This window comes from Scatophagus argus, chromosome 3 (assembly GCF_020382885.2).
Source record: "Scatophagus argus isolate fScaArg1 chromosome 3, fScaArg1.pri, whole genome shotgun sequence".
Lineage (NCBI taxonomy): Eukaryota > Metazoa > Chordata > Actinopteri > Scatophagidae > Scatophagus > Scatophagus argus.
In genome coordinates this window covers 2,363,064-2,387,368 of record NC_058495.1, presented here as the reverse complement: position 1 = coordinate 2,387,368, position 24,305 = coordinate 2,363,064, and the positions used below count along the sequence as shown (strand labels likewise).

At 42.0% G+C, this 24,305-nt stretch overlaps 1 protein-coding gene across 1 annotated transcript in view; it reads right to left on the bottom strand.

The window, feature by feature from the left end:
- The window catches only part of fer1l4 (fer-1 like family member 4), a 29,862-nt gene extending 6,006 nt beyond the window's left edge, over positions 1-23,856 (bottom strand). The window contains exons 1-39 of the mRNA XM_046381012.1: positions 23,528-23,856; positions 21,396-21,451; positions 18,769-18,857; positions 18,556-18,655; positions 18,360-18,454; positions 17,724-17,768; positions 16,949-17,113; positions 16,774-16,834; positions 16,272-16,403; positions 16,097-16,159; positions 15,897-15,981; positions 15,648-15,816; positions 15,257-15,437; positions 14,760-14,946; positions 14,188-14,267; positions 13,695-13,820; positions 13,377-13,446; positions 12,734-12,837; positions 11,929-12,037; positions 10,756-10,984; positions 9,705-9,837; positions 9,507-9,607; positions 9,328-9,415; positions 9,101-9,217; positions 8,863-9,015; positions 8,365-8,560; positions 8,077-8,201; positions 7,554-7,688; positions 7,258-7,431; positions 5,431-5,541; positions 5,132-5,293; positions 4,752-4,926; positions 4,274-4,377; positions 4,046-4,162; positions 3,001-3,040; positions 2,329-2,429; positions 631-765; positions 434-553; positions 30-157 (exon numbers count right to left, since the gene is read on the bottom strand). Of these exons, the coding sequence (XP_046236968.1) occupies positions 30-157; positions 434-553; positions 631-765; positions 2,329-2,429; positions 3,001-3,040; positions 4,046-4,162; positions 4,274-4,377; positions 4,752-4,926; positions 5,132-5,293; positions 5,431-5,541; positions 7,258-7,431; positions 7,554-7,688; positions 8,077-8,201; positions 8,365-8,560; positions 8,863-9,015; positions 9,101-9,217; positions 9,328-9,415; positions 9,507-9,607; positions 9,705-9,837; positions 10,756-10,984; positions 11,929-12,037; positions 12,734-12,837; positions 13,377-13,446; positions 13,695-13,820; positions 14,188-14,267; positions 14,760-14,946; positions 15,257-15,437; positions 15,648-15,816; positions 15,897-15,981; positions 16,097-16,159; positions 16,272-16,403; positions 16,774-16,834; positions 16,949-17,113; positions 17,724-17,768; positions 18,360-18,454; positions 18,556-18,655; positions 18,769-18,857; positions 21,396-21,451; positions 23,528-23,606 (4,640 nt within the window). The 5' untranslated portion in view covers positions 23,607-23,856. The remainder of the gene's footprint in view (positions 1-29; positions 158-433; positions 554-630; positions 766-2,328; positions 2,430-3,000; positions 3,041-4,045; positions 4,163-4,273; positions 4,378-4,751; positions 4,927-5,131; positions 5,294-5,430; positions 5,542-7,257; positions 7,432-7,553; positions 7,689-8,076; positions 8,202-8,364; positions 8,561-8,862; positions 9,016-9,100; positions 9,218-9,327; positions 9,416-9,506; positions 9,608-9,704; positions 9,838-10,755; positions 10,985-11,928; positions 12,038-12,733; positions 12,838-13,376; positions 13,447-13,694; positions 13,821-14,187; positions 14,268-14,759; positions 14,947-15,256; positions 15,438-15,647; positions 15,817-15,896; positions 15,982-16,096; positions 16,160-16,271; positions 16,404-16,773; positions 16,835-16,948; positions 17,114-17,723; positions 17,769-18,359; positions 18,455-18,555; positions 18,656-18,768; positions 18,858-21,395; positions 21,452-23,527) is intronic.
- Between the last annotated feature and the right edge of the window lie 449 nt (positions 23,857-24,305).

The following is a 24,305-nucleotide window of genomic DNA, read 5'->3' as shown; positions in this document are numbered from 1 at the left end:
TAGGTACAGGTAGGGTGACAGGTACTGACTCTCCAAATGTGGGGTTGAGCTGCTTAGGGATGTATCGATCTTTGGTGTCCAGACTCTGCTGTCCAACTCGGATCACCAGATATGGGTCAGCTTTACCATTCTGGTCTGTGGGTGCTAGATTGGTGGCCTGCAGACACAAACACAGAGACAGTAGAACATATAGTAGAATTTGTTTGTATCATGCATGAATAAGGTTGATGTGTAATGAATGCTCATATCTCAGATGTCTGAAAATCCTAATGCACAACAACAGAATTCTTAAATGTCTCATCTCATTTTCCATAGCTTGTCAAGGTCTGGGTCACGGTTCTCGAATGTAACAAAGTTCGAAAATGTTGGAATGTTCAAGTAAGTGAGAAACAAAGACAGTACATGACATGTAGACGGACGAATAGACAGGTACCTTAACAATGTAGACTCGGACCAAGACCTTGATCGCTGAATTTGTGGGGATTCCGTTGGTGATCTGACACTTTGTGTCTTCTTCATCTCCTGAATCGATTGGATAAACCAAGAAGGAACCCTGATGATGGACAATATGAAAAATGAACATTTCTCTGTGGAGTAACAGACAGTCAAACAACTCTCCATCGACAATACCTTGTATTTTCCCATCAGCCTGTCTTCTTCATGCTCCTCATAATCCTCACCGATTGCTCTGCCTTTATACAGTGGGAAGATCTGCAGCCAGTCCTGAAACTGACTGAACTCTGACTCCAGGTCGCCACCGTACAGCTGAACACACATAAAAACACACACACAGAAGCAGAAATTGTAAAAATCTACCATAACTTCATAAATGGTCTGCATTCACTGTCTGTCAACATTGTCATTCACACTGTAAGGAACAAAAAAAGAAACTAAAAGTCTTCAGGGTCCATTTGCTCCAATCAAGCCACTGGTCTCAGGCCTGTGTGTGTGTCTATATGTACCTATAATACACATTGCATCCAGAAAGTATTCACACCGTTTAATGCAATTTAATGCAATTATAGCCTTAAGTCTTATTGAGTATGATCCTATAAGCTTGGCACACTTATTTTTGGGCAGGTTCTTTCTCCCACTCTTCAATGCAGAACCTCTCAAGCTCCATCAGGTTGGATGGGGAGCGTCGGTGCAAAGCCATTTTCAGATCTCTCCAGAGATGCTCAATAGGGTTCAAGTCTGGGCTCTGGCTGAGCCACTCAAAGACATTCACAGAGTTGTCCTGAAGCCACTCCTTTGTGATGTTGGCTGTATGCTTAGGGTCGTTATCCTGTTGGAAGATAAACCTTCACCCCAGTTGTCAGGAGCAGGTTGTCAGCAAGCATGTCTCTGTACATTGCTGCAGTCATCTTTCCGTCGACCCTTACTTGTCTCCCAGTTCCTGCTGCTGCAAAACATCCCCACAGCATGATGCTACCACCACCATGCTTCACAGGAGGAATGGTATTGTCCAGGTGATGAGCAGTGCCTGGTTTCCTCCAGACATGACGCTCGTCATCCAAAGAGTTCAGTCTTTGTTTCATCAGTGATCTGAGTCCTTCAGGTGCCTTTTGGTAAACTCCATATGCATTTTACTGAGGAGTGCCTTCCATCTGGCCACTCTACCATACAGCCCTGATTGGTGGAGTGCTGCAGAAATGGTTGTCCTTCTTGAAGGTTCTCCCCTCTCCACAGAGACACACTGGAGCTCTGTCAGAGTGACCTTTGGGTTCTTGGTCACCTCCCTGACTAAGGCCCTTCTACCCCGATCACTCAGTTTAGTTGGGCAGCCAGCTCTAGGAAGAGTCCTGGTGTTCTTCTTCCACTTACGGATTACGGAGGCCACTGTGTTCTTTGGGACCTTTAATGCAGCAGAAATCTTTCTGTACCCTTCCCCAGATCCGTGCCTCGACACAGTCCTGTCTCTGAGGTCTACAGACAATTCCTCTGACTTCATGGCTTGGTTTGTGCTCTGACATGCACTGTCAACTGTGAGGGCTTGTATAGACAGGTGTGAGCCTTTCCAAATCATGAATTTACCACAGGTGGACTCAACTCAAGTTGTAGAAACTTCTGAAGGATGATCAATGGAAACAGGCTGCATCTGAATTTTCAATTCAAGCAAACTTGTTTCACTTTGTCATTATGAGAAATAGGAGCAAAGTGAGGCTAAAATGCTCCATAGAGCTGCAGGGTTGGCCAGAATTCTCTCTTTGTTCACAACTAGCGGAGAAACATTCACGTTTTACATTGGATTCAATGTCCTTCTGCTGAGTGAGTGCAGTCTGAACAAATAGACTGGATAGTAAACTGTCAACCACGGTGACCTCACACCTTTAGAGTGGCAATAGTCTTGCGTTTGGGAGGCTCAATTTCCACAACCACGTCTTCCTCCTCCTCATCATCAATGTTAGCCATCGTCAGATTCCCTCCATCTGAGCAAAAAAGAAATCAAACACAGCTCTGTTAATATTGTTTTTCATTTATTATATTTTGTTGATATTTCATTTTGTGGTACGTTTGTGTATATATGTTTTTGTTTGATTCACATGCGTGGATTATGCTGCACTTCATTTATGTAGCATCATTTTTTATGTGGACAACCCTTTTCAACTACGAAATACTGTATGGTTGCAATGATCCCATGTTCCCATACTAAAATTTGGATATACTGTATGGTTATGTACTGTACATAGCTTTTTAATAGAACACTGATTTTGAAACCCTGCCCTCAGGCTGACATGAGAAGAAGGTAAATGAGTTCCTGGGATCTGAACTTCTGCAAAAACTGTAAAGACTTTTTATTTGCAGAGATAAGAAGTTATTTTTTCACATTCTCTTGAATACATTCAGAGTCTTATTACAGCAGCATTGAGCGGACATTTGAGGAACTGCAGCTGTACTCAGTTCAGCTTTGACATTAACGCTATGTTCATTAAATAATTAAACACGGCATATTATCACATTATTATGACTGAAATAACAAAGTAGGAACTGAAACTGCACCTGTCTCTGCTTGATCTTCCCTCTCCCGCTCCTCAACAGCCTGCAGACAAACAATGCATCAGACATGATGAGCAAAGAACTGATTTATCAATTACTGCAGATATTCTTTAATTTAAAGCTGAAATGTATAACTTCACACATATTAATTCGATTTTAATTCTGCTGTAGTGACATCAATCTACACAATATTTTGATCTGTTATGACTGCTATTGTGTCAGATTAGGCATTTATAGAGTTAAAGATTCTTGCGAAGCGTCGGCTAAGAGCCATGACAAACTACACACTGATCCCCCATCATTCATCACTTCCCATCTTTCATAACGTGTGTGATATCACTGGGAAGGAGGTGTTGGAACTGAACAAGAATGTAAAGAAACAATGGAGGTGTGTGTGAGATACTGGCTGTGTTGTGTTTGGAAAAGCCTAAAAAACCCCAGAAACCACATTGACCTTTCCTCTGTTTCACAGTTCCACCTCACACCACGACCACCATCATTCCTCTTTAGTGTTACAACATTTACAGCTGTACACAAAAGAGTGCTCTGTGCTCCTGCAGGTCAACATTTGGAACACGTCATAAAATTTGTTGTGGAAGGCAAAAAATTTGCACATGCTCATCTATCTATCAATTATTGTGCCTGATGCTTGTTTTCACTCCTATCTGTTTCAGGATGATAGCATGTAGTCTGAACCCAGCATTGTTTTATTTGTCTCATGTACTCATTTCTGAAATAAGCAAAACAATGTAGGTGCACTGCATTCACAAATTAATAAAGAATGGAGACCTTTTCTCATGACTCCTTTTAACCGACCTCATTAATTATTTATGAGATAAAATCTTGTGACAATAAGAAAACATCTTCTTTTTTTTCATTCTTTTGTGAATGTAGTCTACATTTGTAGGAAACACGTGGATCAAATTTATTAGTTATTCATTCTTTGCATTCCTAATGAATGTGTTCTTTAATTCTTTATTTAAAGGTGTTCTTCAGCAATATCTGTCCAACACATTTATCCAGACAAACAGGTAGATCAGTGTCTCACTCGTCTCTCCAGCTCCTCCAGTGAAGCGTAGTATTTGGACCACCAATCCAGTTCCTCCTTCTCAGGTAGCTCTTCCTCTAGCTCCTCCCCCTTCTTTATAAGCTTCTTCAGAGGAGCCTTGGGAACAAAGTGTAAACATCAACTCATTCTTTAGTCCTTTATGGCTGAAATCTGGATTCAATATGTCAGTTTTTCTTATGAGAAGAAAGAGGAGCTTAACATACTTACATTAACCAACTTGATGGGATTGATGGGAATCTTTGACTGTTTAATTGGCAGGCCGCTGAGTTCCATACTCTTCACTGACATCAGAGGGTTGATATTCTCCTTTGCTGGAAAGATTCAAACAGAAACTGTGTCCATATAAACTTGGAGAAAAGGAGAATGGGAAATCTCAACCATGAAACGCAGAGTATAGCTGTGAGAAACATCCAGCCACAGAGCTTCAGGAGACAATGGAGTGATAGATCACACATTGGATAAATTCAGAAATTTTACTAATAATTTAGTTCAATTTTCAAACAGCAACTGTCCAAATTAGAACAAAAAAAATCCCCTGAGCACAGCAGGTCTGTTGATCTTTGGATTTCTCTACATGCTGAACATGAAAGTAAACGTTAGCACGCCTGTTTAACGAGCAGCAGTAACTGACAGCAGGCAGTGCCACTGTGAGAACTTCTTTCCTCACTTCTTTCATAGCTCTTACCCTTTGGTTTTGGCTCTTCTTCCTCCTCCTCAGGCTCTCCGCCGAGTTCAGGTGGGGCATAGTCCATGAGACTCTGGACCACATGGGAACCAACCAGCGCAAGCCGACCGAATGCTCGTTGCTCCACCACAAATATTGTCAGAGGAGGGTGGAGATAGGCCTGCTCCGGCAGCTCCTGATTAGACCAAAGACAGGAAGAGGAAACAAGAAAACCAGAAGACAAGAGGACAAATGTTAGCCATGTCTACTCCATACAAATGCAATGGATGCGCCAGGTATGTCTTCTAAATTTGGTAAAAGAAAGCTGTATTTCTTTAAGCCAGATCTGAGGCCCTTAGTACCCTTAATATCAGTAACCTCTACCAATGATGGAAACTGACCACGTCAATATAGCGGACCATGTCTTTGAAATTGGGATGAGGCTTGAAGTTCTCAATCTCTTCAGACTCGAGCTGTTTTCCTGCACACTCCATCTTCACCAGGGGGCGAGACACCTCAAACAACTCCACCCGCTTTAGCTCCCGCAGACCCCACAACAGCACCTAAAAACGCACACACACACACACACACATTCAAAAATGTACAGATAGCATCGTGTAGGAATAAGTTACTTCAACAGCCTGGCCCATAAACACTTGAACACATCTGTAACATGTCAACAACAGCATGTGAGCGGGACCTCAATCCTAAAGGTCCTCAGAACAGGTTGGACTCCTTCTGGGATGATGTAATATCTCTGTTCCTCTGAGTAGGTCAGCTCCTGAGGGTCCACACTGCTGGGGAGACGGGGCTGCAGGGGGTGAAATCATTTTCAAGATCACTACCTATTAGTTTATGCACGTTTTCTTGTGTCTATGTAGAAGGATACTTTTACATTATTACAACTCTTAGTATTTTGGTCCATCATTTCTGTCAGTACAGATTACAGTGTACAGAAGCTTAACATGAAGTCTGACAGGCCAAGAAGCACCAGCAGCCAGACCATATGACAGGTTGGAAATAAATCAGTTTATTGAGTGTATGTAATGTGCTCAAACTGAAAGTTAGTGCACCTGAAATGTTGGTAGTAGTCTCTAAAAACTGTCTGAAAACTGTGTGTGCACAAAACCTGTAAGTACAGTAGGTCCAAGTTGAGGCAGGATGTGGACAGGATGAAATTTTAGAATACAATTTTGGGAACACATTTACCATTCACCTTTACAAGCTTGTTTCCAACCTATCTGATTATCTGACTGCTCATGTTTCCTGCAATATAATATATTCACTGGACACTTTTGTTAGTCAGTATATTCAGCTGCATTTGATTCATTAAAAATTTAAGTGCCTCCCAACAAACAAGAGTTACCAGCATTTAGAACCACGAATGTTAGCAAAGAACCAACCAAGTATTGTTTCAAGAATTTCCCTCCAGGGATAAATAAAGGAATTCTGATAAATAAAGGAATTCTGATTCTGATTTCAGTTAGTAGGTTCAAACTGAACCCTGACAGGATTTTAATTTTTAGCCTGGTTAACAGTTCTTGTGTTTTATTTTCAACAGTTTATAGTGACACAAATAACAGATCTAGATTTTTTCATAAGCTTGCTTTAATATCTTTGTAATGTTTTTTCATTAATGATTACACTGGATCAGATTATGTCTTACTACTTGCATCCTTGACCCCAAGCTTAGCTGATCATCTGAAGATGCTTGTCAGTAGAACTATTGCACGTTATCTCCAGGTTGTTTTCCGATGCCAGAACTGCTTTGATACAGTTTCATCTGAGGTAGAGGAGCAGGAGTAACTTCAGGCCAACTTCTAACTTGACGTTTTTGAGCAAAATACAGGAAAAACTGGTTTATCCACCGTGGTGAATATAGCACCAAAACAGCTTTCCTTAAAGTGGTGAATGGTGTCAATAGATCTGGATACCAGAGAGGAATCTATTTCAGTGCTTCTAGACCTCAGTGCTGCGATCTTGTCATTGGAAGGCCAGAAACACGACTTTAGCTGTCTGGAACACTTTCACAATTCTGACTTAATAGGTTCTTTTTTTCCTGGAAAGTTCTATTCAAAAATAATTGATATTTTACTATGGTGTGCCCCATGATTCAGTCTTCAGTCCTGTACATTTCTCTGTACAAGCTGCTATTAAGTTCTATCATCCACAGACATTCGCTGTCACAAAGATGGCAGCATCTTTTTGTCTCTGCTTCACCTGTGACTGCCAGGCAAGTAACTGGCACCTCCACCTGAGTGTCAGCTGGGGCAAAAAGAGAAGAACAGCTGTGTGTGGTAGGAGAAGCTCTGTGGGTAAATGACAGCACCAGAAGTCCTTGTGTAAAGGAGAGAGGAGAGAGCCCAGAACAGGTTCAGTCATTTCCATGTCACCCAGTAAGGGCAACCCCTTCAGGACAGGACCTGTCAGACTTTATTATTACTGATGGAAATGATGGACAAAACTACTAACATTAGACCCAAGTTGTAATAAATACACTGAATGATGATTGATTGACAGGTTTCACCTCTCCAAACCCAGAGTAGTCCAGCTCAATAAGCTCAAAGGCAGCCAACAGCTCGCCAGCAGGGGCCCTCCCCATGCTGACATCATAGAAACGGAGGCGGGGCTTCTGATACAACTGCTCCACAGTTTTAAACTCTGGCTCGGCAAAGGCCCTACCAAGAGGCTTCGGACTGCCCTGCACGCACACACACACACACGCACACACACACACACTGTTATGACATCACTTCACTTAGTGAATGAATGAATGAATGAACAGAAGCAGAATGTATAAGATAAGAAGAATATCACTGTTACCATGTTGTCGTAGTTGTAGATGTTGATGATGAGGAGGGGTGGATCTCGTTGGAGGTCCTCTGTCGTTCCCTCCAATAGAACTCTGTCAAACAACAAACTCTCACACCAGGCTGGAGAGAGAGTGTCAGGCAACACCTAAACACACACACACACACACACATCGCACACACATAAACAAACAAACAAAACATGTATAAAGGAGTGTGTGTGTGTGTTAAAGGGGCACGGGTTTTACATATGAAGTTAGATATTGTCAGTTTATTGATCATGGTTTGTACTGCTCAGCAAAAAGCTGATTAAACACTATGATTATAAAAAAGATGATTACTGGTGTTGTGATATGCTACCAAACCAGGAAGACTTATTAATTGACTTATGTTTTTTGTCAGCAAGAAAACACTGAAGGAATGATTTGTTCTGTTGATTTCATAGAGCAAACTGATGCATTTGAATTATCAGAATTTTGACTGCTCAATGAATGAACAATTATAAGTCTTTCACCCAGTAGGAGAGCTGTACCTACCCTGGTGACCTGGCACTGTGTAGAGAAGAGGATCTTGGCGAAGGGATCTGACAGGCCATTATCTTCAGCAGCCATCAGACCACGTCCCTGGTACAGATGACATCGTAGCTGGAAGTACCTGCTGTCTGCAGAGAGAGAGAGACAGAGAGTCTACCTTCACCCGATCAGAGCAGACAGTTTGTTGTCCAGGTAAAGTGTAATGGTTGACAGATCAAATGGCTAAAAAGTCTTGGGCAGTTATCCTGTGCAGTATCTACTCCCCGTGCTGGACAAGGTCCACTGACTCACCCTGGCAGGACAGACTGAGGGGAAGCTTCATCTTCCCTGAAGAGACCAGCCTTCTCTGATCTTCCTCCTCCTCTTCATAAACTGGCAGAAACTCATCCGGCAAGGAGGTGATGGCCTCTTTACTGTACTTGGCCAGACCAAGCCACAGGTAGACCTCCAGCTTCGCAAATATCTCACTCGTTGAACCTCCCGGAGACTGGAAAGACAGACAGAATATCAGCCATGATTTTAAAGAGAATAGTTAATGAGAGTGATTGGTGATTTTAGAGACAGAACAGGATACATCACTCATGTCACCAATGATTTTAGAGTTAGAACAGGAAATGCCATCAGGAACAAAAATTCAATTTTAAAAAAGAATTATTTCAGATTTTAGGAAAAGAGAGATGAGCATCGCTGCTGACTTTAGAGACAGAAAAGTGAGAATCATGGATGATTTTAGAGACACAATGAGCTCCATTAGTGATGATGACAATCAGTCAGTGTTACAATGGTTACCTTCATGTAGAGGGTGGTGACTCTGCCACTGTCCCGCCCCTTCTGCTCCTCCACCAGTGAGAAGAAGATCGAGTAGGCGGGAATCCTGACATAAGCCAATCGCTTGCTTCCACTTAGTAACCATATAAACACATCTGGGATGGTAGTCTGGGGCTGGAGTGAGCGAGGTGGGGAGAAGGATGTCAGACCTTAGACACTAAATATATTGCAACCTTTGACATATTTGTAGACGTCTGACCTCTTTAGCCAGTTGGCGAAGTGTTTTCAGGAGTTTTTTGCTGTCCATCAAACGCTGTTTGGCGGTACGCCTGGTGGTCCTCCGCCTGGCTCGCACTGCTTGTCTGGCCAGCAAGACCTGGAGACAGTCAGACATTAAACCAGACAGGCCGACAGAGAGACAGACAAAGAGGCAGGCACATAGAGAAGGGGGCAGGTAGAAAAAGAGACAAGTGAGAACACACTCACCAAATTTTTCTTGATAAACTCCCTCCTGCATCTGTCCAAGTTGTTGGGACGAGACTGAGACCTCCTGTCTGAGAAAACGCTAAATTGTCTGCAGAGAGACCAACAGATGGACAGATGTGAGGTCAAATTACAGCAACCTAAAGCTATTCTATGCAAATATTCATAGGGTGAGGACTTACTTGCAGGAGGCCACCAGCTCCAGCAGTACCTCCACCAAACGCTCCTTTGCATTACTTCTTGGCCTCCTCAAGAGGCGTTCCACCTCATCAAGACCAAGCTCCTTCAAGAGTAGCCCAGAGCAGAGAAGAGGATGAAATGTGACCACAGTTTGAAGGCACTGCATGATACATATCATGAAAAAATCACTTGACTCTCACCAGCCGATCAGCCATCTTGTTGAGCCAGTTAGCTTGATAGAGACGAAAGCTGTGATCTTCAAACTGACTCCAGATATACAGACATGGCTTCTGTTTCACAGAGGGTGGCTGGAGAGGAATACACTGAAATGACCTGAGAGACAGAAACCAACAGGTACACTCCACCAAGAATCGCAACCTTACCATGGTATACAGTAAATGGACAGCATTTATACAGCTCTTTCATCCAAAAGTCACACCGAATGCAGTGAGCTACCATGAAAAGCCCAACCATGGGGAGTAACCAAAATCAGTGTGGGTATTTTGGCATATGGACTGAACTGGCACAGTTGGATGAGTGCAAGACCCAATCTATTTGTTAAAAAACAGGAATGGAAGGGTTTGAGTGTCCTTGTGGCCATGGGAGCAGTGTTGATGAAGTGATATTTCCTGGTTGGGTCTCTAAAGACAACTGGTGGCAGGTGAGAGGCTAGACTAATAGTACATTTACAAATCAGGATCTTCAGGATAAAGTGTCTAGATTAGATGGAAGGGGAGGTCCCTGTATGTGAGGTCTTCTACTGGAAACTGAGTGAGTCATGTTCAAATCTTCCATTGTGGAGGCAGCAGCTCAGACAGCAATAGCAAACAAAATAGTGTAGGTGAGAAGGGTAGGCAGGTATCAGGGTGTAAGAAGGGCTGCAGGTTTTATAGTTTGCTAAGCAGAGCTGTGTGTGGGTGCAGTGGTGCAGAACTTGACTGGTAATATTGTTGGGCAACTGAAGGAACATTTAGATTAGCACCTAATCCTGACATGCCTATTGTAGAAAAGGAAGAGTTGGAAAATCTGGAGGAAATCTGACCATGTCGAGGTCTAGGGCAGTCCCAGAATATGAAGAGATATATCCCATATATCCCATTTGACCTGGGAAACATTTGGGACCACTCAGAGGTAGCGGTCTAGACTGTTGTATTTGGCCATCTGCCACCATGGCTGACAGCTAGTGAGGTAGCAGGAAATGGATGAAGGGATTGTGTAGTAGTTGCCTGTGTGGATGCAGTGCTTATTTACCTATCATACTCGGTGGGCTGGGGTCTCATGGCATCAGACACAGATCTGTTCTCAGGTTCGAGATTCAGCACCTCCTCTCTGTCCAGCTCCTCCTCTGACTCCAGCAGACCCTGCACCTCCTCATTTAGATCTTCCCTGCTCCTCCGCAGCTCCTCTCTGCTCCGCTTCAGTTCATCCCTGCTCTGGCTCTTCTTGGATCTCCCAATCTCAACTGCCTTCCCATAATTCCCTGCCAGAAACACAACAGCTGGTGGAGCTCAGGGGTTTGATGTTGGAAGTAAAATTCAAACATCAAAAATGTATTGCAGCTGCTGCAAAAATATTACACAAAATTGCATTAATACTAGCTGGCTCAGCATTAATACAGTCACGATTCACAACAAGAATCTTGAGAGCAGCTGTGGCCTAGAGGCTTGAGAAGTGGCTTGTGACCAGAGGGTTGCCGGTTTGATTCCACCCTGGACTGGCAGGAAAAAATTTGGGTGTGGTGGAGTGATTATTAAGCCCCCCCTTGAGTAAACCACTTACCGCCCCCCCAAATCTGCTCCCTGGGCATCTGAAATGGCAGCCCACTGCTCCTGTGTGCTCCACTGCATGTTGCATGTGTGTGTGTGTGTTTCAATCAGTGATGGGTTAAGAAGAGAGAAATAATTTCCTAGTTTGGGATTAATAAAGTATAAAAATAAAAAAAGAATGATCATCATCTTTTCTTCTTCAGACTAATTTGATGTTGATAAAGAAAAGGTGACTTATTTGGCGGGTGCTGACATGAAAGTTCCAGCAGTTTCTTCAAACTGAACATATCAGTGAGGTTGTGCTATGCGTGGTTATAAATGATGGTGATGATTTGCAAATATAATGATTTCACTTTCTTTATTTTAATTTACAGATTAGTAAACATTTGAAAGTAGTAAAACATTTATTTAACCTTACAGAATAGAGTTGAAGCAGCCTATTAAGCAATTACTCAATCTACTGCTGCCAGGTTGGGAGTGTTTGCACTTTCCTTCATCTTAAGTGTTTATATTTTCACTTATTTTTGATATGATATGATCATTTGATATTTTTGATATACACAAGAAAGTGATCCGCAGTTTAATCAATCAAAAATAATTGCTCACAGTTGTCAGTAGTAACACCATTTACAGTGTATGTAAGTCAACAGTTACTCACCTATGGAGAGTTCAAAGGTCACCGGTCTGGTTCCTATAGACGGGTCCATCATCGTGACTTCAAACAGAGATGCGAACAACAGAAACTCCTCCCTCTCTCCCAGGAAACCCTGATGACAAAAAATAAGAAGAAAAATCTTAGAGCTGCAGGACAATTTTCTACATGGAACACCTTCTCATCTAAAACCAAGGATGCTTCCTCTTTAGGACGGATCCTTCCAAGCCAGGTTCCCAGTAATAGCCTGTGGAGAACACATACTTTGGAACAGACAAGCAAGTGTGCATCATTGCAAAGGTCCCGCTTTTAATGCATATTGGGCTGCTTGCGATGTTGTCCTTTCGCTCCATTCACCATTTTTAAAAAGACTGGCAAAACATCATGTTCTGAGAAGAGAGTCGGCAATAATGTTTCACCCGGTTGCAATAAACCAATGAAAAGAAGAAGAAGGAGAAAAAACATTGTGCATATAGGGTTGTGGCAACTGTTTTCTTGCAGAGGATACACAAAGGGTATCCTTGAAAGAAAAATCCTTGAGAAAAAAAGCAAAAGAAACCAAACAGCATCATCCAGTCACAACAGTCATCCAGGTCATATTCACAGTTAAAGCAAGGCGTCTGGACTTGCTTTAACTCCTTGAACCCAGGCAATGAAGACTGCTCACTGAGTCTCAATATTAAAGTAGAAATTGTGAAAATTAACTTATTTATACTGGAATATTCTATATCACATACACAATCGAGACACAATTTGCATAAAATGGCTCATTAATAATTATGATAATGGTGTTGGTGGTGATGGAACAGACCTCAGGTAGTGGGTGGGTCTCCTCAACCTCCACCGTAACAGCCTCTGGTACCTCGACTCCTGCCTCTCCTGACTCTTCAACCAATCTGCTGGTAGCCCGAGATACTATGGAAACAGTAAGTAAACAAACCATTGAATGTACTATAAATACAGGGAAAACTGAGAAGTCCCCAAAAAGACCCATGACCCACCCCATGTGAGTCTAAGGCATAAGAATATGATCAACACTGATGAATGAATATCAGACTTTTAGACTACAGCTGGAATAAGACTTATTGGGAAATCCTCTTTTTTGCTATTTTACCCTGAGTCAGTAAATGAGACAGCTTTGGGGTTGTTGGAGCTTGGATTTTCTTTCTTTAGATGGATGCTAGACTATCGGTTTTCCCCGCTCTGATCCGTGTGCTAAGAAGCTAAACGCATCCTGAACTGTCTCCCCTTCCTGTCCTGGACAGAGAAGACAGAGAGGTAGAGACACAGGTATTTCACTAAATGTTGGAATGTGGAGTGTACTTTGCCTCCAGAGATGTCTTTGTACTAAAACATTACATTTACTCGCTGTTCTTTTTCACCGTTATTCTCAAAGAAAACTATACTTCAAAGTTGAGTTTCTCATTTCCTCTGTTTTATCTCAGCCTACTGACCCTCTTTCTTTTCTTTCTTCTTGCTGCTTCTCTTCTTCCTCAGTCCCAACTTCCCCAATGCTCCTTTCACCTTCCAGGACACAACATAAGGAGACACATAAGAGTCAGTGAGGTCCTATGAGACTGAGCGATGATGTGAGATTCGATGAATATCATAAAGGTCACATAAGAGTTTATTAGATATTGTGGTTTCAGAAGTAGCAACATTCTGAAGGAGATTAAACTTGCTGAATAAAGTGACTTATAAAAAGACATACTAAATAACGTTTCATTGCTCATATAACTCAACTGTTATGAGAAACAAGAAGCAGGAGGTACCTTTCCCATGGCAACTGAGGCTGTATCTGTGGTGACGGCAGAGGGGGAGGAGTAAACCTCAACAGAGAGAGCAAGGAGGATTCGACCACGGTAGAAGATTCCCTCACCCAGGCCCTCATTCAAAGCCTGGAGGAGAGATAGAGTAAACCCAGTTCAGTCTGAATCCATTTTGTTTCATCTGTTCTAATCCTAAGGAAATGTAAAGGTGGATTAATGAGGGCACAACAGGGCAGAGTTACAACCAATGCTATGGAGCGCAATGTAACCTGCCAGAGCACAAACTTTGAATTTATGGCTCAGCCAGCTACTACTGGCATTGACTCCACAAAAGGTCTGGACAATAAAGAAATTATTTTAATTTTGTGAAAATAACTAGCTTGTCAAGGGTGAGATGAGATTAGCTCTGTATGGTAGATATAAGACTACAGTCACCAGCTGTTTAGCTGTTTAACATAAAGAGTGGCTCTGACATATATTGAAAAAATCTTATTACCTGGTGGACGTCTCCAAGGGTGGAGTTCTGAGGGGAACCATACAGGTTAACCCAGTTTGGACCAAAGGTGGGGTTAAACCCTGCAGACAGACATTTCCCTGTTACTTTAAATTCTCAAGTAAAAGCTGGTATTCAAACAATGGCACAAATAAGTAAATGCTTATCTATTTAAAGCTCAAAAGGTAAATTCAACATAACCTAAACAAAGTACACACATCATTTCAATGGCACCAATTTCAAAAATAAAGACCTGTCACTAACATAAGCTTATATCATATCAAGAGCTGGTTCATCTGCAAGCAAGCTTCTAAATGAAACTAACAATGTTATGTGGTTTTCTGGTATTAAAGATACCGTGTATGTTGACCTTCATTGTTATGGCTGAGACAATATAGGTGTGAGCTCAACACTCCCCTCAACCATGCATAGACACACACACACACACACACACACACATACATCCATGCCTCCATTAACATGTGCATTTATGATCTGAATCTATCTACCTACCATTTTCCTTGACATTCAGACTACAACTGCATTACTGAGCATGTGTAAACAGCATGTCTTACCATTCCTGGTGGGATCAGAAATCTGTTGAAGGTCCAGGAAGTGAGTTGCCAGAGCAATGTCTCCCATCTTGGCATCATCAAGAATCTGGACTCTGATTCGCTGAGCTAGAGGTGGAAACTGCTCGATGAAGGAGATCTCCTCGTTCCAAACTGGACAGCTGTTAGCACTCACAACTGATGTCTCCCCCTACATAGTCATACACAAACACACAATACAATTGGAAATTTTCAGATCTGGCAACTTCTAGTTGTAGCATCAATAAGACGATAAGCAATTTCCAACCAAAAAGTTCCAGGAACTGTAGAACTAGTGATACTAGTAATGAAAAGTACCATTTGGCACCAATCAATGATATCCAGCCCTGCAAACTCTGCCCCAAAAGTTCTTAAACAATCAAACAGTCCAAGTATGTGAGCTTCTCAGAAGGTTCTTGGTACAGCTTGCTACAGCCTGAAGGAGAAAATATAACAAAAACATTAATATCATGTCTGAGTACCTGTTGCCCAGCAAAGGTGACCTGTACGAAGGGATCAATGAAGACTGTCCGGTCTGTGACCTTTGACATCTTGGCCATTAGCCCAGCATCCATGGTGGGCAGGTCCTCTGCCCTATAGATCCGGACACGGAACCGAGACCACGGTCGCTCAGAAGCCATACCACGTGGCAGCAACAGGTTCCTACGAGAAAACACAACACCAGAACCCAGTTCAGATTTAATCTCAATATAACACAATTAAATGTACAGGATGGAGGGTTGGTGGGCCACACCAAACTACCATGACTACCATCATTGTTTCTGATTTTTGTCCTTTGTTAAGTGCTGTGTACCCCAACATTTTATGTGATTATAGTAATGATTACTCATATAACAACACATTCATACTCACTTTTCTATATCCTCACTGCTCCCAGATGAGGAGATTGGTGGCAGACTGGGCATGTCCATAGAATCTCCCTTCATCAACACACTGAGACTGGCCTTGACGTAACCCTTGACCCCCGACCTGGTGTCTGTCGGGTCTGTGAGAGGAGCCCATTTCTGGTAGAAACGATGCTCTGGAGATGCAGAGGGGTCAGATCTCACTGAGTACTACAGTATTTTGATCAGAGTGCTGCAATGTGAGCAATACTGGTACCTGGCTGTTTGTACACGGTGGAGATGTCAATCTTAAAGGATCCAATGTGAGTCATTAGGAAGGCCAGAGTCCGCCTGTGGAACACCTGAAAGGATGTGGCATTGCATGTATTCACTTTGGCCACACCCAGGTCTCTCACTGTGGTAACAGCAGCAGAAACAGGAGTGGAAAAACAAATACAGTGGATCAGTGGAACTGACCTTTATCTCTATGACTTTATCAAGGACGATCTGTGGGTCCTCCTGGAACTCAAACTGGAAGTTCTAAAAGAAGACAAGACATACATCTTCATTATCAAATACATCCTTATTTATCTTTATTGTATTTTACTGTACTGCACAGTTCTGTGTTCTACGGTGCTCCTCTGTGTTGTACCTCATTGTAGTAGGGGCAGTTTGTGGATTTCTGTGTCATTGTGTGTTTTTTCTGATTTCCCACACTAACAAACACTGCAGGGTTGATGTTCACTCCAACCAGCTTTTGAGCCTCCAGGATGTTCACATTCACCTGTGATGCGTACACACATACACACACAACATTTGTACTTGTATACATACAACATAAGACTATCAGTGACAAAAAGCATTCCCCAAAACCCCTATCAAAAAGACTCAGATTCAACAGAACCTGTGCAGATTCTGTCATAGCACTGGAACAGTAGTCCAACCTTTTTACTCCTGCCAGAATACTGGGCAAAATTTTAAGCCAAGCTGAGCAGTACTATTGCATCCAGGTTCCTGTGGAGCTTAGGTATATTTAACCTTAATTTAAGTGTATTTTTGACTCTTTGAGCACTAATTCATCTAGATGGGCAAACAGCACTACAGGTGAAAGGAAGAATATCTGTTTGCAGGTGCAGATGGATGAATGAACTCACCTGGAAGCTCTGGACTCTGGGTGCTGCCACAGCAACACCTAAGGACATCGGCCTGCAACGACTATACACACACACACAAACACACACATATGCGCAGTGTTGACATCAGATTAGCACATCACCCAGATGAGTTGAGAGAAGTCAGGTAAAAAGACGGACAGTGAGGTAACCAGACCTCAGCAAAGGAGTAACGATTATGTTGGAAGCCTCCAGGTCCATTAGGTCATCATCATAATCATCATAATCGCTGTCTTCATTTTCATCTCCACTGTAGACCAGGCTCCGCCCCAGACGCCGAGCCTCTCTCTCCAGCTGACCTGGGAGATCCACAGTCTGCTGACTGACAGAGGAGAGAGAGAGTAGTGGGTATTTCCCCTGTGGTCTTTGTTTTCATATGATAGCAGGGTCTAGTTTAAAAACTGCTGGAAGGTAATCTGTAACTTCTTTCACCAAATGTGCTGCCATGGTGTGCTGGCACCATTGATGGGTGCCACATTCCTACCATCACCCCCACAGTGTCTGCACCTCCACAGACTGCATTAAAGGTCAGTGCACAGAGGTATTTGCTTCTCTTTTAGCTCATGACCTTCTTCAGCAAATAAACATGCTCAAGAGTAATCACATGACCAAAGCACAGAACTTTAGTTACACGTGGTTTTATATGAGAGGGGAACCAAACCCTAATGCTGTTGAAAGTTCCACCTAATAAGCAAACCTTCAATTTTGTCACAGGGAATGTGTACCAAAATCTAAGATTGCAACTTGAGGACATCCGAGTAAGATCATTCCTACACTGGTCCCACATGGATGAGGATCATGTTTGGGCATTCAGACTAGAGTCCAGTTTAACAGAACATGTCTGACATTATCTTTTCAGAAAACACCAGCATCAGTGTGGTATTGCGCAGTATGAATGTCAGCGTGAATGCCTGAGTCATGTAACTTCTCACCTTTCAGGGTCATTAAATCCCTCATTCCTGATGACCAGAGCTGATCTGAGGATGGAGGAAGGAAGACAAACAATGTGACACTGAAGGAAAGAATAACACAACTGATTAAGCAACTGTTCCCTTCACTCCCCCTGCCTTCTGCAAGATTTCAGCAGTAACAAGTTCAACGAAGAGCTTAATGATGCGAAACATTTCCAGTATATCTCACCGCACTACAGAGCTATAGCAGAGCCGAGACGCTGTGGGTGTGAAGACGTGTCGCTGATCGTCACAATGAAACATGGCTCTTAGGAATTAGCCTGGTGATAGATTGGCTAACTCAAAGAGTTAAAGCAAGGCGTCTGGACTTGGGAAGATTTGGCTTGAAATCACAAGTTCAGACGCCTTGCTTTAACTCTTTGAGTGAATATGACCTGGATGACTGAGAATCTCCACAGATATGTAGATAGGCTAACATTTTAGGCTTAAATATTTTTTCAAAACTGCCTAATTTGTATTAGACTAAGACTGGCCTAACACAACAGAGAGACTTTGGAAAAGACAAGGAAGAACTTCTGTTTTTTTCATTCACACAACAGCCAGAGACTGTTGTTTTAACAGTTTAGGTTAAGTGTTTTAGTGTGGACATGATCTTACTCATCTTTTTCTTCGATTTTCAGGAAGTCAAGTCCCTCCCAACTTCCTGCTGTTCCCTCGACTGGATGATATCGAATATCCAACTCTACATAAATCTGCGAGAACATGATATAAACAAACATCAGTAATATCTTATACAACTGTGTGTGTGTGAATGTGTGTGTGTGTGTGTGTGTGTGTGTGTGTGTGTCCTTACATCAGTCAGGCTGTAGTGGGCATCAGTGAGGGGTTCCCGCAGCAACAGCTTTCCTGTGGTAACAACATGCTGTAGACTGACAACAAGTTTACCGAGCAATCTACACACCCATCCAGGCACACACACACACACATACATACATTTTTAGTATGATTACTACAAAAGCAATGTTTTTGTGTGTATCTGATGTGTATGTGTGCGTGTGTGTAGTACCTGTTGGAAAAGATTTTACTGCAGTTGTAAACACTGATGGACAAAATCTCATCTCTGATCTCTTTACCATAATGAGGCCAACGGAAATGCTGCTCGCACACACACACACACACACACACACACACACAGGTTACGTTCCTTTAAAAAAAAATCTGAAATAAAGTTAAGATTTTTGTCAGCTTTCAGCCATGTCTCACAACCTGCTTTGGCAAAAGGAGATGTGTCAGTTGTCAATACGTCTTTAGTTCAGAATTTCAGTCATGTGATAACAGATAACATAATCTGATCTGATCTTTTTCTCCTGGTTGTTGACCTTTGAATTCTCCCTTATAAAGTTCCTTTCATTTGAAATTTATCTGAGGTCAAAGTAAATACATTCACATCAACATCAGGCAAGCAAAAACTCAAACCTCGACACTGGACATTTGTTTTATACAACTATTAATCAGCACGTGCTAGGTTTAGGTACACACACACACACACACACAAAACCACTGGGTCACACCTGAAGAACAAACACCAGCCTGACTCAGTGGCTGCACAAAGAAATATAGCACAGGTACTCAAAACTCCCTGCTGTGTTCACATCATACAGAGATTGCTGTAACCATTATCTAACCTGTCAATAGTGCCCATGTCAACAAACAGGTGGTGATGTAGTGAAGTGGGTGGAGGTTTTAGATCAACAAATTGTTTCTTTCTTTTTAGAATCACGCAAGATAGCATGGTTTCAGGAGGACCTCTAAGTTGCCACAATCATCTTATATGGTGATGCCCCAGCAAAATAGCATTGTGGGAACGTGTTTTGCAGCTGGGAAGGTGAATCCTGGCATTAAAATGCGTAAATCCCTGCAAAAAGAAAAGATAACACCAGCTAGATAGCTACCAATACGTTCATACTGGTAGTGACCAGTTTCTTCCATTTTAGGTGCATAACGTGAGTGTGCGCTGCAAAGCACAGACAGAGACCTAAAGATGCTGTTTTTGCAATGGATGCTGGTTAGATGATGACTAGAAGACTGCAGCCAAGCTAGCTACTGCTACCAACTACTGCCTTGGCTTTTTTTTAGCTAAATGCTAATATCAGCATGCTAGCATGCTCACACATGCAAACATGTTGACAATTAGCAGGTATAATGTTTGTGTTATGTTCACGACAGGGCGGCACGGTGGTGCAGTGGTTAGTACTGTCACCTCATAGCAAGAGGGTTCCAGGTTCGAATCCCGGTCTGGGCCCTTCTATGTGGAGTTTGCATGTTCTCCCTGTGCCTGCGTGGGTTTTCTCCGGGTACTCCGACTTCCTCCCACAATACCAAAAACATGCACATTAGGTTAATTGGCTACTCTAAATTGCCCCTAGGTGTGAGTGTGAGAGTGTGTGGTTGTCTGTCTTTGTGTGTCAGCCCTGCGATTGACTGGCGACCAGTCCAGGGTGAACCCCGCCTCTCGCCCGTAGTCAGCTGGGATAGGCTCCAGCTCCCCCGCGACCCTGACGGATAAGCGGTATAGAAAATGGATGGATGGATGTTCACGACATTAGCTTAGTTTGTTAGCATGAGGCCTATACAACATCCATTGCACGTCTGCCCGTCCTGGGTGAGGGATCCCTCCTCTGTTGCTCACCCTGAGGTTTCTTCCATTTTTTCCTGTTCAAGGTTTTTCTGGGAGTTTTTCCTTAGTCGATGTGAGGGTCGAAGGGCAGAGGATGTTGCTGATGTTATGTTAAGCCCTTTGAGACAAACTGCTTGTAAAAATGGGCTATACAAATAAAGTTGTCTTGTCTTGTCTATGGGAATGTCATTACTCTTTCAGAACTTTAGTCACACACCAAAGTAATGCACAAATTAGAATTTATAAATGTGTGTAAAGACCATCAATGTGTGTACCACAATTCATGACAAAATCTTCCAATACTTGTTTTAACATTTCACTCTGACCACACACGTTAACTTCAGGTTGGCACCGGAGCAGAAGTAAGGGGATAAACAAATTTGTTAAAACTAATCTTCAGACGATCATGAATGCCTGTGCTAAATATCAAATATCACAACAGTTCATCAAATAGATGTTGAAACATTTCATGTCTTTCTTTTTTCTTTTCTTTTTTGTTTTTACTTCCTACAAGTTCACCAATGGGCACCACAGAAGAAGACAGAATCATGTCAGCTGTAGGTGTGTGTAAGTGTGTGTTGAAGGAGTGGTTGTGAGTGAATGTGTGCACTGTAGGAGTGGTACAGTTTCCTATCAGCTCCATTAAAATTGTTTCAATCTGAAGGAGACAAACAACTGCAACTTCCTACTGAAACACACACACACACGACAATTGTAATAAAGGACATGTGACATGAAATCTCGGCAGCTCGTCATCCTCACAGCTGCTTCTAGCTGAACTGTGAAAAACTGTATTTAATTTCTTTTACGGACTGAAGTTAGGGTTTCTCCCATTCACTTCAATGCAGTCCTATGACAGCACAAGATGTCTAAGATGAAAGATGTCTAGTAGACATTAGAGGGATTGAAACCAAGCTATATATAATAGCTATATATTGCTATTTATAATATAATGATGACAGCATCACCGCATTTTGGTTGTGATTGGACTGAGTATGTCCACACTGGGCACTGACCTCATTGAAGATAGCCAAGTTCTCACACTGCAGGACTCTGGTTTTGTGAGTGAAACCTAGACAGAAAGACAGACAGATAGACAGATAATAACCACAGAAACCGTGCTTTAAAACAGGAGGATTTCAATACAGATAACCTTTGTTGACTCCCAGATGTCCATAAAGAGACACAATGTCACAGCGTTCATTCAAGCCATAAGCAAAGTGTTCATGTGCTTCCAAGTGTGCCATGTAAAAAAAAAAAAAATGCCAACACATAGTAGAATTAATCCATTTTAATTTCTGACTAAAATTTAGACTAGTATGACTATTAATGCATTAATGCGCACAAAGTCTTACTGATATAATATTTGGTATAGTACCAGTGTATAGTGTATAGTAACAGTGTATGTGTAATGTAACAAAGTTTAAGGATAATATTGTTCTCCTCCTTAGTTACTTTCCACCACTGCACACTTGTAACACACTTTTTTTAATGCAACCTCAATGTGATATTCAGAGCTAAGTGTATCCTACACTGACATATATGAAGCTGGATGAAGGGTCTCCCTTCGCTGTACAAAAGTGAGGCCATAATATCCCAGATACACGCACTGGCATCTTGTCATGGGGCGATCAAGATGGTTTGGCTTCACTTTTGGGAGCTCTCATGTTGTCCATCTTTTTACAGTCAATGGTGGTGCAGTGGTTAGCACTGTCGCCTCATAGCAAGAGGGTTCCAGGTTTGAATCCCGGTCTGGGCCCTTCTATGTGGAGTTTTCTCCGGGTACTCCAGCTTCCTCTCACAATACTTGTGTTTGTATGCCCTCTTTAACCAAGCCTGTGGGAAAAAAACTCCAGATGCTTGTAGTCTTGTAGGACATGTTCATATTTTTTAAAAGTCTATCTCGAAACAATGGCCGAGTTCCAATCTGAGCATCAGTTTGTGCTTTCTGTAGTCATTCCCCCTGTTTATACTAGCCATCAATAGATCTCTTCCCAACTTGCTTTTAGTGGAATATTCTAAGGTTTATCTGTTGATACTTTAAGGAACTTTTTATGTTTTGTTACTCTACAGTTCAAGTCAACTAAAGTCTATTTTACAGCTAGAATTTGTATTTATTTTTCAGATTAAACAAAACATGATGACCTGAGGCAGTGTGGTCATTACCTAACAGGACACAAAATGACTTCCAGACTGACGAGCTACAACATTAAAATATTACTTTCTTATTTTATTAATGTATCAATAGTAGTAATGCATAATCGTATAGTAATATAGCAATGTGAGAGGAGTACTTTTAATTTTGATCATTTACAGAACAGTTCAGCTAATGAAAATTCAGTCATTGTCTACTCACTCCCACGTCGATGAGTCTGGGGGTGAATCTGGTAAAATTTCTTGGCCCATGAAATATTTCAGGAACTTCACAGTAAAACAGTGTTGTAGTATTCTCCTAAGCAGATGGGAACTTATTTTAAAAAGTTAAAAAAGAAAAAAAAAAAAAAAAACATAAAATTGCTCCATACAGCTCATCAGGTCTCTGGAAGACCTGAGATCCCACACTGGCTTGGAGACGCTATTCAGACAGCATGTATGAGTGCTCGAGCTTGTACACCCACTTCAGATGCACTTTAACACTTTAGTTTAGTGACCACAATTAAGGTTCTGGTTAAAAGGGGTGTAAATAATGCTTTTTCACATCACTTTAAAATCTCAGGGATTCCAGAGTCTTGGATTGCGCCGTACGAGCAGTATGGAGACATTTTGTGTTTTTCCTTTCCTCTTTTACATTTTCAAACAAATCCCCATACTGCGAATACTGCAAGGCTGTTTTGCTTTGAAGCTCCAGAAGACATTTGCTAATAATACTAGTGTGCTTACAATGAAGTATATTTTTTTGCACAGTGATCTGAAAATCTCATCTGCCAAACTGTCACAAAATTAGATACTTAATGTTGTCTAAAACATCACTGTATGTTGTGTAGTGGTGTAGTGTAGTGTTAAGGAACAAACCAGCAGCACATGCTGAGACAGAAATACACCAAACTCAGAGTAACCCATGTACCTTTGGTCACTGAGTGAACTATAATGTGGTAAAAGGAGGCATTTTATCCATTTCTGTAAAGACAGGTTAGCGTGTGTTACCAACCTCTGAAGCTGAGCTCGACCTTTCTGTCAGACCGTCCTGGCAGGTTGGAGATCCTCCTCAGATGCACACTGATGGACATGATGATCGAGGTATCAGACACACCTGTCTACCTGCTCATCTGTCTGCCAGCCGACATCGCTCCTCTCTGAAGCTACTTTATCTGCTCTCTTCTGTCTTCTGCAGCTGGAAACGAATACTGTGCGTCTTCTCCGTCCGTGTGTGTGTGTGCATGCATAACTGTACATGGAGGCTTGTTAAAGTGTGTGTGTGTCTGTTAGGGCAGGGCCTCTCTAATGTTTGAGAAAGCAAATAGAGTTGCTCAACTAGTTTCCTCCTTGGAACACACACATTCATTTTACCTCAGTAGAAGAATGTAAAAAACAAAACAAAACAAAACAAACAAAAAAAAAACTACACTCAATTATAAGAAACTATTCAGCACTGAAACATAACCAAGCAGCAATCATCAGTAAAACATAAAATAATGAATTAGCTTGTAGGCTGGTTGTTCTGTTGGGAAAACAGCTGAGCAATTTGGAATTTTTTTTTTACTGTGAAGAACCAGAAAGTACATCAATTAATTTTATTCTGTAAATTTTAGAGCCATAAGTCCAAGTTTTTGAAACCTCTACCATCTTTTGAATGCATATTTAGTATAGAGGGCTGTCAAAAAGAGCCGAACACGAGCTAAATGGAGGTCAGAACCAGCAAATGGAAACTGAAGGCAGTTGATGGTGACACAGAAGTTAGTTAGTAAGCAGTCGTGCAGTCTTCATTT